The following is a 13,958-nucleotide window of genomic DNA, read 5'->3' on the forward strand; positions in this document are numbered from 1 at the left end:
CTGCCATAGTGACAGTTATAACCAATTCTGCCTCAATATGAGCAAACACGGGGAACCCACGAAGCGTGTCACGATCCGAATAAACCCACATTACCGTCCCGAGTGTCACCTGCAACTTGGATACCGTGACATTTAATTTATACGTGGTTTAACAGTAAATAATCTCGACCACGTCACTCAAAGTCAATGGCCGGACTGTGTTAGTTGTGAAAATGTATCCATGTATTAAAAGGAAAAACGGACTCCTGCATTGCACGAACAGCGTGCATCAGCACGAGCATAGATGCAGTTTCGATGTGCGTTGGGTGATTTTGTCCCAGGTTCCGCGTGTTTGGGTCAATTTAATGCGAATTGTGCAAAATTGTTCACGGCACGCGTTACTTCCAGCGGGTTTTCCTGGAATAAAAGTTGTTGGCCGGCGCGGATGGAGGACAACGAGTGTGCCGGCGTGAAGCCCAATGTCTCTGCTATCAGCCCGTGATGTTCCGCTCGGTAGTATTCATCGGGAGTTTTTATATTTGTCAGGAGTTGGAGGATGAAGAAACACAAACGGGACGGCGCCAGTTCCATGGAGTCCGCTAGATCAGCTGCTGGCAGTTGGTGTTCTCAATCACGTCCGCAGATAGGCTTCATAGGCTCACTAACGCGCCTGTGGAATAAGACACTTAAACTGATCCCGGGTATTAAAGCGTGACTTTGTGTGGATGAGATTTTTTATTATTTATAAGCAGAAATAAAGTAGCGCATTGTCCGATAACCTGGACTTAGAGGAAAAGCTTCATTTCTGACTGCGCGTTTATTTCGCTCTTCTCGACGTTCCTGTGCACAGAGCAGGGTGACACTTACACCTTCCAGGACTTGCTGGTTAACTTACTCAAAACAAAGAAGAACAAAAAAGTCATCATGACGGAGACATCCACGGCTCCAGCCAAAGCCAAGAAGGCATCCAAGCCCAAGAAGCTCGCTTCTCATCCCAAGTACTCGGACATGATTAAAGCGGCTATTGTTCACGACGCGAGCCGGAGCGGAGCGTCCCGTCAGTCCATCCAGAAGTACGTGAGGAAAAACTACAAGGTGGGCGACAACGCCGATGTCCAGATTAAAATGGCCTTGAAGAGACTGGTGGCGGCTGGGACGCTGCGACACACCAAGGGAATCGGCGCGTCCGGATCCTTCAGGCTCACCAAACCGGAGGACTCCAAAAAGTCCACCAAGGCGGTAGCGGTGACGGCCGCCAAGCCAAAGAAAGCGGCTAAGCCCGCCAAACCCAAGAAGGTGGCCAAGCCCAAGAAGGTGGCCAAGACACCGGAGAAACCCAAGAAAGCAGCTGCGAAGAAAGTGAAGAAGGTCGCGAAGAAGGCGACGCCAGTAAAAGCCAAAAAGGCACCGGCGAAAAAACCCAAGGCAGCCAAGCCCAAAGCAAAACCAGCAAAGAAAGCAGCCAAGCCCAAGGCAAAGACACCCAAAAAGGCAGCCAAGACATCAAAAAAGAAGTGAATGGACAATAGCGGAGGCAAAATCACTGTAAATACTTAAGGAAATGTTTTCGTATATGTATTATTTTTGTAAGGTGTCATGCAAACTTATACTGTTTTTACCAGTAGTTTTCTCTCCATTTGCACTATAGCCTAAAAAAGCTGTAGAAATAATTGTGAGCATTGTTTTTTTGTTTTTTTAATTATTGCGTTAATAATAATATTAATAATACTGTTAATTCCCGTCTGATCCTCGGTTACTTATGGGCTAGAGTGAGATCTTGCTGATAAGGAAAACTTGTATATACAGTGGAAGTCATGAATAGTTGTTGTTAGTGCACGAGGTCATGCTGAAAATACAAATGTTTCAATGTTGAGCATTGTTGAGCCTTCACAATGTACAGACCATGGGAGGCGAGCGTCAGCAAGAATTTCCTAAAGCCTCTATAGTGGTCATTCAGACTCCATCCTGTATATTTTTTTTTCCATGTTCAGACGACTCATGATGTACAAGCACCACTCTGTATTCAGTCACTTTTAAAGACTGCTTACACTGCGACCCAATAAACCTTTGTCATCTTCTAAAAAACAAAAAAGTGTTTTCAACTTATTGCGCGCATGTGCGTAATTCGCTCCGTGAAGCGGATGGATAAAATACTGTGCACAGCAAAACTCTAAAGGCTTATATGTCATTTATTTGGCTGCAAGGACAAAGAACACAGTGTTCTCAATTTTGGATGTGTGGATATTTGGGATGACATATAAACCCTCTTTTCCATAGTATTAGTTATGCGCTGGGATTTAACAAAGCCCACCTACGGAAGCCTTAATGACATATTTTAATCGCATAAGAGCTGATTAAATATAGTGAAACTTGAGATGACTTCAAGTTATAACGTGGCAATTTACACTATGAAGCAATACTTCAACTTATCAAGTGCAACCTGCTCTCCGTGGGTGCAGACAATAGGTTTGATTTATAATCCGAGTGACATAAAGCACGAAGCCTGCACACAACAGAGCGGGAAATGTGCACAGGAATAAAGCACTTTAATACAATGAAAATGCAGTTGTATACAATGGCAGGGGCATTAAATAACTGGGGGTTAACGCTTTTTAGTGAAACCCACAATTCAAACGCTCCTACATAGAGGACATACAGGTTAACCTGTAACAATCATTCGCACATCAAACTCAACATCTATCATGTAGAGGGGCTGCAGATCCCCGAGGAGGTGCCTTTGCAGACACACCCATCGTTTGCCGTCCTCCTCCTTACCTGAGGAGCAACTCTGCCATCTTGTGGCGTCCTGAAGGAACAAACGGGCTCCTCTTCACTGCAGTCGGCACAAAGGCGGCAGCAGACTGGATTCCCAACTGATGATGAGAGTCAGGAATCAGGATTACATGTAAATAACTCCCCTCTTGTTATCTTTATATAGGGATGTAAGATTGCTGCACTAACCTTGTTTAAAAGCTCCCTGCTGAGCAATCAATGTGCAGCGGGCAGACCAACCAAAGCATGCCACTGTTGAAACCGCATCAATGAGGAGTAATCTAATTTTCAGTATTTTAACTCTTTACGCATATAAATAAATAAATAAATAAATAAATAAGGTTTTGTGATTAAGTTTACAGAGAATCCATTCCTCCTGTGACTCATATACACTCGGATGCCAGATATTAAAAACATCTGCTCTCGCTTGAGCGCTAAAAACAAAAAACTTCAGTAACGACAGAAACTTGGTCCAAAGATAAAAGTGCCAACTATTAAACATCAATAATAATTACAGTTTCACAACATCTCTTTCAACAGTCATGACGTCTCCACCCAGTCTGGTCTGGTCTTTTATTAAGCAACTAAAATCAGTAAGAAAACTGTTTTAAAAGTCAAAGAAACGTCCGGGGAAAACAGTGGGTTCAGAGCTAAATCAGTCAACAAAACAGGTATAATAATCAAAGAGTCATAGTGGGAAAACAATACAATGGTGGACTCTGTGACACAGGAAAATCATTGGAAGGGTGTTAGGGGGGAGAAAAAAAAAAAAAAAAGCACAAATCAAACAGTTAAAATCGATTAAAATTAATTTAACTTCAAAGTGAAATTGACAAACCTAGCAGAAGCAAAGATAAATGACCACATTTTTCATTAAAAATGTAAAATTTTGTAGGTGTGCCTGGTCTCCTTTTAGAGCAGAAAATATTTCCTACATTCCGGCAAATGCAAAACCACCATCTTCCACATGAAAGGAAAGTTTCTTTCTGCACAAAGAGAAATCTCTCCCTGCCACAGCATTCCCCATTAACACTTTGCTACTAAAAAAGAAAAGAAAAACAATACTTCATCAGTCCAAACAGCATGCCTAAGAGGAAAGTAGCATGCTACAACTACCCACTGCCACTGGATTAATTTGGCAAATCGTATACGATTAATTTGTATCTCCGGTATCTCAGTCAGAAGAAACAGCGATTCTCATGTGTGGGTTTCAGCAGCAGCCAATCAGCAAGTAGTCTTTGCCAAAATGCTTCACATGCTGCCCTTTGGTTCGTGTTTCAATTTGGCATATTTTGCTTTATGCACGTATATAAAAATCTCTCATCATTAGCACTATATTGACACTGAGGGGGAAAGCAGTGGGCTTGACACTGCTTTCTTCCTGCATTTCCTCCCCTCTGATAAAGCACCTTTTTGGATATTAACAGTAGCAGTTCTTGGAGTGTCAAGCACAGAAAGGCTACCCACTACTTAGCCTGGACGAACAATGTAAGGCGGAAAAAGCTGGGCCCAGCAGCATGGGGAATAATACGATCATCAGCTTGCTGCTGGTGTGATGTGATCAACTGACTTCAAAGTGGAGAAGAGATCAGATGATGGAAATGGCAGAGATATGGAAAGTGTCCTGGAAGCCTTCAGGGTATTAAAAAAAAAAGTAAGATGACATGGACTTTGTCTAGTTCAAGCTGTGGCGGTTCTGCATCTGGTCACAGAGGTTTGGTCTTGATGGATGGAGCATCAGGCTGGGGGGGGGAAAGCCTTTCCAGCTTGTCAGTTATTTCAGTCTGGCAACAGCTCTGTAGATAGCAAAACCCAGAACTGCAACCACAGCCGAGCCCAAAGCCACTCTCAGCCAGAATGTTGTGTTGCTCATGTCTGAACCATTCAGGTGCCTGGAGATTGAAAGGGAAAAAGAGCAATCACAGAGGGTCAGCAATAAAAAAAAAAAAAAAACCATGAACAAGCATTAATATTACAAACATCTAGCTTACTTTACACCTTCACCTAGCACCTTTTATTCATTCAGCTTTATAGTTTCTACAGTTTTAATGAAACTTTCTCCTGAATACACCCCTAGAAACTCTGTATATCAAAATGATTTTTAATGATAATAAAATGTGGTAGATATAACTCTACACTTTATTTAGTATGTGCAGAGCCATAAATATGCAATTAACCCCTGCCTCGGCTTTCTGCTGCCTGCCTGCCATCATCTCCCTCTGCACGTGCAAACCAAAGTGACTGTCAGAATCTGTGTGTATGATGTTTATGAAACTGTCATTGGTACTATACAGTTACAGGTAACAGTGTTATCTAATGTCTGACAGCACTTAGGATATTTTTAATCTGTGCGCAGTTTACCTAAAACAATATACGGTTCCTATAGGTGGATATATATAATATATAGAGACATTTACCTCACATATACTTCTCTATTAATAAATCTAACATGGGCTCAACCTGGGATGTTCTCCCTGTACCAAAGAACCTAAATGGTGACTGAAAACAGGAGGTGGTGACTGAGTGCAGCAGGCTGTCTAACTGAAACATACGGGTACATGGCTGCCCAGGCAAGTCTTGTGTAGATGTTCTTGCTGGTGGAGTCAAGGGACAGCGTGGAGAAGGGCATCGGTGGAGGCAGTCTGTGCTTATAACAGAACTCTGCTGGGGTCATCCCGTGGAACTGCTTCACTTCAGGAAGGTCCACCTTGCAGGCGACCAGCACGCATGGGATGTTGCTTTCCATGTAATGTTGCTAAATTAAAAAAAATTAACAAGTTCAAACAGTGAAAAGCTGAGTTGAGAGAGGAGCAAATTTATATAAAAGGGTGTCCTAATGTAATTCAGATAACACATAACTATGGGGTTGTCAACTAATTACAGCCAGTGGGTCCAAATACAAGCAAATTAAATCACAGTTTATGTTTATGTGTTGCTTAGTAACTGCAGAGTAATTGTAACTGAATCTTTCTTTAGTCAAACAAATATTAAAAAACTAATAATGATGCTGGAAGGATGTCTGTCTCAAGTCTATTTAATATGTTGGACCGTCTAACCTCTGCAATCTTCAGCTCTCCAAACTTATCTTTCTGTAATTACATATACGAACGGTAAAGACTTGGAGAGGCTGCAAAGTGAGCTGTGCTGGATTATCAGATAGGGTAACTGTGGGCAAACAGCAGCAAAACACACAGTAAAAGTAGAACTGATCTCAAAATTAAAAAATAAATAGAAATTGACACTTTGTCCTTCAAATGGTCCTGCAACTGACCTTGTATATGCTGGCACAATAGTTGAAGGAATGGGGGTCACTGATGTCGTACATGAGACAAGCAACATCACAGGAGGCGTCTGACTTCTTCAAGAACTCTGTCTCCACGTCTACCTCGTTAAGCTGCAGAGAAGAGAAGGTTGCTCAGGTTATAGTCAGGGTCAGATAGAGAGAGACGGTGATTTAAAAAAAATCCCCATGGGAGCTACTTACGATAAGGTACTTTTCCTGGTTACTGACTTGTACAGTATTTATGACATAAGGGCAGAAGGCACTGCTGGAATCGCCTTTATTCTATTAAAGCAAAAAAAGACACTTTAGCATGATCAGAGTTAATAGTAAAGAGTGGTATTTGTCTATCACTACCTAAGAATGCAACATATGACATTCAGCTCCGGACTAGGTGATGGGGACATACCACAGTGTGGCGATCCAAAAAGGCCTGGAGGAAGGCCGACTTGCCTGTCCCTCTTGGTCCAATCACTTTGCAGAGAAATACTGATCTCTGGGTCTGTCGCTTTTCTAGGTCCACCTTTTTCTCTCGTGTCACTTCACATATGAACATTTAAACAAACAAACAAACAAACAAATAAATCACAAAACGGGCAAAAACACTGATATGCTATTTTTTTCCTATGAAGCTGGTTAGACTTCAACTAGCTTAGCTGTAAGAGCACCACCGATGCTCATCAAAAGAAAAACGTTAAACATTTCAGATGTTAAAATTCTGGAAAAAAACATAAAACACCAAAACATAAGATGCCAAAAGATCAGCCTGTAAAAACAGTGTAGAAATTACCCAAAGATAAACTGGTCAACACATGTATTTGCTACTGCCCCATCTAATAAGCCACTTTAGTTATCTTAAAATGTTTTGCCGTATTTCACATTTGACATGAAAGTTGCTGGTGAACATAAACCTTGAGTAAAGTGACCTCTAGTGGTTGTCAATACCCGTACACATAAACACTGCATTAGTTTTAAATGAAGTGTAAAGTTTAAAGTTTGTGCTCAAAGCAACCAATAGAAATAGAGCTAAGAATTTAAACTTTAAAATAAATCTATCAGAAAAGATAAAAAGAAGAGCAAAACACTGGCTTCTACTCACTGATGTTACTTAAGTGCAATCTTTAGCCTGAATGTAGTTCTCAATGACACTAAAATGAGGAGGTTTTATCCTGCGCACAGTACAAAAACCCCTGATGACAGGCAGTTATTAAGCAGACTTTCCCTGAATGATTCTGCTAACATGGCTAAAACCAAAGTATACACAAAGAGGTTCATTTATTTATTTAAAAGAAAATCAAAGTAAGATCAGGTTTTCTTGCACAAAAAAGGCTGACTCACCAATGGACATCAAACTACCTAAAAGAAAACTAAAACCAGCACGCACATGCACAAAAAGTCTCTTTGAAAAAATGAAAGACTTTTGATGTTTTCCTGACAAATGTGTAACATTACATCACACATCCTTACAAAACTGTTCTCAAACTGCCCACAATGTGTCTGCAGATATCTTTAAGTCACATCCTGTCATATACTGTCAATCACAAAATACAAACTTCATCACTCATTGAGTTAATACCCAGTTACTTTGCCATGCAGAGAGTGCACTGTGCTTCAACGCATGCATCCATAAATGTATTGAAACACATGCAATTTATAAACTTCCATTTCAAGGGGAACTATTAGATCAGATCACCGTGCACAAGCTAAACTTATTCAACAGCATTAAGACTAATCTTCCAATATAGAGCTTAACATATGAGAATTACATTTAAGAAGTACTGATATCTCCTATGTGTCACAGTAATAATGCCTTTTATTCGCCATCCATGTTAAACACACACACAAACACACACACACACACACACACACACACACACACACCTGTGACTCCAGCAGTCTGTGAGTCCTGTTCAGTGAGAATAGGGTAGCCTAGATATCCTAGGTGCTCCAGGCAACGGTGGATGTCAAGGTATGCAGAAAGCCTGTGAAGGTCATACGTGTGCAGACAATAAACTCCTGGACGTGCATTAAAGTGTAAACCCAGAGCTTACTTAACACATAATGTCAATAATTTACAAAGAAACTTACGTCCACTGACAGAGGTAGCCGTGATTTGAGATGTAGCCCTTATTTGTGGTTGGGACAGTCATGTAGACTTCAGGACCCCATGGCATGTAAGGACATACGCAAAACAGGTTTCTAAGCTCTTTCGGTGACAAGGCGGAGTCCTTATCCTAAGAGGGAAAGCAATGCACTTCTTCAAAACCAGAATGTCAGTAATGTAACTGCTCATCTGGCTCACAATCCATCGCAGTTCACTGTTTATTATGACAAATGTTGTGAGACCCTATAGATGATCACTGTGTGTAACTTTGATTAAATTCTTATCAATACCGTAGGAGTAGTGAATCCTGTGAATTGTGGATGAATGGATGGATAGACTCAACATGGTATGAGCTACCATTTAACAGGGAGATCATGTTTACACTAATTTTACTGTGCAGCATGACACGAGACCCTTTCAAACACTCACTGCATTCTATTAATCGATCTGGCTTTATGTGTTAGCGGCACCCTGTTTATTTTTCATAACAAAGCTGAGACAGCAGTCATTAAAAAAATCTATGTACCTCCTTTAACACAGAACTGAATTCATACTGTCACATTAACAGCACACATAAAATTACAAGCAGAGAGAACAAGAGCCAGTTTGTGCACTTTTTGTTGTCAGAGGCATATAAACATTCAGTTTACTAAACCTAAGTGTGTACGGACACTTTCCTTGACTACATACATCAAATCTTGTGCATAATAGACAAAATTGCACAAGTACTGAGGTACCTTCCAGCATCAAGGTCAAGGAAACTTTTTAAATAGAGCTCATGACTCAAACAACTGAACTTGCTACTTACTTCATCGTACTTGTCAAACAACTGCTGGATGAACTGGTAACCCTGATGATTGAGCTCTGTGGTGCAGCCAACAGGAACTCTGAGTCTGACAACAGAAGAACATTTAGATATTTCAATATTTCTCTGACTAATGCAGAAAAACCAAACAAAGTCAAAACCACCTGGATGAACAGGATGACAGATTACTGTAACTGTACAGGAGCAATGACGTTTTCAGTGTAATTATATGCCCCACTGGTTTACTGTGGCCTTCAGCAATGTTATGTTTTTGGACTGAGACAGGATGCAGGCACTACACATACTCAGGGTAAAGGTAATCATCAGTCAGCTCAAGGTTGTCATCGTAGCCAAACTTTCTGAGGATAGTCCACGTGGTTTCATGTCGACCCCTCTGAATAAATAATGTATTAAGGAACAAGAAACCTGAAAAAAGAAGAAGAAAAAGAAACGTGACACCATTAGTTGAATATGGCCCTCAAACAACCTGGTTTAAGGTTACACGCTGACATTCATAACTTTGTATTTAATTATTTTTTAACCATTTAGGGTCAGGCCATTGTCCTGGACTCCATCGCTGGTGTTCTTCCAAACTACAGTCTTTACATCTTCTAAGGCTTGTGGTGCCAGAGGATTCCCAAAACAGGATTTCTACATGAAGACATGTGTTTTTAGTAAACAAATCAGATGTTTGTCTGAAGTAAAAGCTGAGAAAACATTTGATTTGTTTAAAATGAGCACCTGAAAGCTGTTGAGTTCAGCATCACTGAGGATGCGATCGTTGTCCTGGTCGGAAATGTAGAATATTCGGGTGAGGGCTCGGACACACGACGGTTTTAGCTAGAGATAAACATTAGATATAAAATTAATTAATTTGAATGTATGCTTGTATACAAGTGAAGTGTTTCAGACAGGAAGAACCACACCTGGCATGCAGCTCCAAAATAAATAAATAAATAAATAAAAAATAATGGCTGACCTGTTTGTCCTCAGGGTCATAAAGAGGAGCAGTGGGGTGTAGCACTGCCTTCTGTGCATAATAGAACAGCTCTGAAATGTTTTTTAGGTTCTTTGCAGAGCACTTGGAAAAAAGAGACAAAGTGCAAAGAATGGTTCAGATATCATTGTCACAGAAATCCCAAAGGCAGATAAGGTGTTCATGTGTAAATATTTTTATGAATCCAGGCGAGTCCAGGTAAAATAAGCAGGTGTGTACAGACAGGAGAGATTAGATGTGTGTGTGTGAGTTAAGTTTCACCTCAACACATGTCTCAATCTCAGAGAACTGGTTCATGATGGGTAGAATGGTTTCCATGGAACTCCCACAGCGCAGATCAGATTTGTTTCCCACGAGGATGATGGGAACCCTGATGTAGCAAACGGAGACAGAAGAACTTTCAGCACAACACCATCAGGACTTATTAAACACATACATCACAACCTAAGCTCCTGGTCACTTGTGGGATTCAAATACTAATACTCGTTCCACATTTTGAGAATTTCACTGATGCGCTAAGGTCCACTTTATAAAATGTCACAAGAAGCTCTAGTTCCCAGATTACAATGTTTGCCAACATCATATGCAAACAAACACTGTAAAAGAGTGCAAAGTTCAACAGATTAGAGGACACCTAGCCGCACACACACACACACACACACACACACACACACACACACACACACACACACACACACACACAGACTCTAATACATACTTGTTTCCCTTCTCTGCATCTCCGTTGACTAAAGGTATCCATTTGGTTTTAATCTGAAAAAAGAAAAGGCGGCATGTAACACATGTGCGTGGGATCACTGTACAGTATGACACAATATAAGACAAACAGTAGTTTACTACCTTGTCTATTGTGTCCTCATTGGTGACATCATACACTACACACACCACATTAGCCTGTAAGGGGTGTAAAAAGAAAGTTGGATCTTAATCCTAAAAACTGAGAGCAGACTCAGTTTAAACGGTTTAAATGATTGCTACTTTACACTCATTTCAAAGACAAACAAAACAAAAACTAGAACAATAAAAGAACTTTAAGTACTGATTACATTTCGCAAGAGTGCATATATGTAACTGGAGTCAGAGAAAGGAAAAGGATCAGTCTGAAGTTTTATGGCCCCAGCTTTCATATTTTTATTTACAAGTATGCAAAGGTGCACTCCAGCTGGAAATAATAACATTTATTATGTTCTCTTGCTGCTTGCTGCATTTACCTTGATGATCTCATCTCTAAGGACCTCGTCACTCTGCTCTTTTTCTGTTAAAGTTGAAGATAAACATTAATCTCAAACTCATGCCATTCAGACACATGTGCACAATTTGCAACTTCGACAAACTGCACACACAGTGTACAACAAGAACAAATCAATGGTGTAATAATGATGTGCTACCTGAATAGTCCACTATGTGTGTGGGAACCTTCTCTGGAGTCACATCAGCAGGGATGGTTATCTCTTCAGCTCTGGGGGGAACCTGTTAGAAATTAAACATCATTAACTGAATTAATAATCACAAACTACTGTTGGATGCAGTCATAATAAGACTCTGGTCATAAAAAGACAGATATGGTCAGCAACAATAAGTAGGCTGTGGTGTTTAACCCATGCTCAATTTGTGTCAAGCAGTACGTCAGTAAAATATCCCCCACATCATTACACCACTGCTAACCTGAGCTGTTGATACAGGGCAGGCTGGTTACATGCTTTCATGTTGCTTACACAAAAATGCGACTGCCATCCAAATGTCACAGCAGAAGTCGTCACTCAAAAAATTGCGATTATCCAATTGTTGTTAGTCTGTGCTAACTATAACTTCATTTTGACAGCTGACAGGATGGTATCTACTTTAGTGTTGTACATAATGTGCTTTTAGCTTTAATTTTCTGCATACTCCAATAACCTCTTTTTACTATCAAGGTAACTGTTGCTTTTCTATCAGCTTGAACCCATCTAGCTATTCTGAACTCTTGCATGAACAGGATGCCTAACCTGAGAACTGCTGCTCAGTGGATATTTTTTGGTTTTCAGACCAACTCCCAGAGATGCTTGCATGGGAAGATCAGATCAGTGGTTTCTGAAGTACTCAGACCAGCCTGTCTGGCACCAACCATAATGCCACGTTCAAAGTCACTTTAATCACGTCTTTTGGCAATTGTGATGCTCGGTTTGAACTTCAGCTTGTCATCTAGAACATGTCTACGTGCCTAACTGCACTGAGTTGCTGCCATTTGATTGGCTGCTTAGATATTTGTGTTAGTAGGCAGTTCAAAAGGTGCACCCAAAAAAGTGAAGGAGTGTACATAGCAAGAAAAGGCAAATGTTTAGATGCTTAGAAAGGCACAGCAGTGGTGAGCTGTGCTTACAGTTACCTGTTCAGGAAACTCCTCTCCAACCAGAGACATGATGAGAGATGTCTTCCCCACTTTGGCTGTCAGAGAAGAAAATGAGAGGATGAAAGGCGCTAATCTAGCTCGTATTTTGATAGCACCTAGTTATAAAGTAGTTATTATGCGGAGTGACCGCTTCATAGCCCACTTAATTGAAACGTGTTCACTCAGAAGAAAGCATGATTATATAAAAGACATACTATTGTTTGGCAGCTAACTGTTACTCTGTTTACCTTTAGTTAGTTTATATGGCTCCTTGATGACTGTATCGACCGTTAGAGAGTACTGATGTGTTAGCTTACCTAACTCAAAGCAAACTTTCCAAACTAACAATAAACGATCAATGAAATATACTTATGTTTTGCACAGTATGGCTTAAAACTGTTCAGTCAATAAGATAAAAATACATAAAATGATAACGTTATTGCGATTACTCCGCGCTAGAATCCAGCAGCGCATTATTAACTGTAACTTTCCAGTCAAATATTTTAAGCTAGCGAAATATAAACGACAGACAGGAGTATATTGTACCAGCATAAAACATATATTTTTATATGAGTAACTTCTTTCCTTTTAAAGACACTTATCGCCTCTTGGCATCAGCAGTAACCCAGAACATATTCAACTAGAAGTCAAAAAGTTAGTTAGCTACGGCAGCTAATGGCTGCTAGTTGCTTAGCTTGTGCTCGGCTGTCAGTGTGAATGACTTACGTTCCCCCAGTAAAAGTATCCTGACGTCTTGCTTCATGTTTCCTCTCTCTCTGGAGAACAGTCAGACACGTCGCGGCACTAAAGTGACATCCACCATTCATTTGAATGTCAAATTTCTAGCTTAAAACAAACGTGTGCCACTCCACAGCGATATGCAGCCAAGGTGAAATCATATCTTTCCGGTTCACAGAGGAGACTGTGAAACCACGCCCTCTGCTGGGCACAGGCCAGGCGTTACTCACTGCACTGTTGTCTTTGGATTTACTGCACTGGATCAGGGTTTGTTTGCTCAACTACACACTGAAATCACAGGGAATACACAACAAGTGCAAACAAGAAAAAAATAATATCAAACATGATATGTGGTTTCACATCAATCTGTGTTCATCACTCCCAGTTTAGCATTTTTAAAATCACATTTCATCCTCGCAAATATAAATACATGGAGCACATCATCGGGGTCTATATTTTAACATTTGTCCCATTTATTGCCAGTCAATACTATAATTAGAGAGTTTGCTTTTCATTAATTAGAATCTTATTTTTGTAAACAGAATAATTTGGGTGTATAGATGATTGGATTTTTTTTTTTTCCAGAAAAAACTGTTGAAAAGCCCCTGACAGAAGTGGTGACTAGTATTGGTAATTAGTGAGACTGTCATTGACTGGGAAGCCAGACTTCAAGACTTTGTCACAGAATATCACTTGTGTGTGTCCTTTTATAGAAGGAACGCGGGGACAATGAGTACAACATATTCTGAGGAGGGCACCTGTCCACCTGTCATTCTGGTCCACAGCCTTAGTAAAAACATGTTGTAATTTTACACTTGCCTTTTATTTTCACACCAATGGAAAAATAGTAAATGCCAAGAGCTGTTTATCACTCATTTACACTAACACACATTCATA

The 13,958-nt window shown here is 40.4% G+C and overlaps 2 protein-coding genes across 2 annotated transcripts; one reads left to right on the top strand and one right to left on the bottom strand.

Annotated features, from left to right (window-relative positions):
* Positions 1–647: 647 nt before the first annotated feature.
* Positions 648–2,071, top strand: h1-0 (H1.0 linker histone). Its single transcript, XM_080873072.1, has one exon. The coding sequence runs from the start codon at positions 904–906 to the stop codon at positions 1,495–1,497; it is 594 nt and encodes a 197-aa protein (XP_080729198.1). The 5' UTR covers positions 648–903; the 3' UTR covers positions 1,498–2,071.
* A 1,223-nt stretch (positions 2,072–3,294) lies between these two features.
* On the bottom strand, positions 3,295–13,232 carry rhot2 (ras homolog family member T2). The gene is made up of 19 exons (XM_080873071.1): positions 13,050–13,232; positions 12,321–12,379; positions 11,344–11,425; positions 11,167–11,210; positions 10,796–10,849; positions 10,656–10,708; positions 10,199–10,307; positions 9,920–10,021; positions 9,682–9,780; positions 9,483–9,591; positions 9,246–9,366; positions 8,944–9,028; positions 8,120–8,265; positions 7,913–8,013; positions 6,441–6,571; positions 6,236–6,316; positions 6,023–6,145; positions 5,304–5,506; positions 3,295–4,643 (listed from the first exon to the last, which is right to left on the bottom strand). The coding sequence occupies exons 1-19, from the start codon at positions 13,084–13,086 to the stop codon at positions 4,526–4,528; spliced, it is 1,857 nt and encodes a 618-aa protein (XP_080729197.1). The 5' UTR covers positions 13,087–13,232; the 3' UTR covers positions 3,295–4,525.
* Between the last annotated feature and the right edge of the window lie 726 nt (positions 13,233–13,958).

This window comes from Rhamphochromis sp. 'chilingali', assembly GCF_963969265.1.
Source record: "Rhamphochromis sp. 'chilingali' genome assembly, chromosome: 22".
Taxonomy (NCBI): domain Eukaryota; kingdom Metazoa; phylum Chordata; class Actinopteri; order Cichliformes; family Cichlidae; genus Rhamphochromis; species Rhamphochromis sp. 'chilingali'.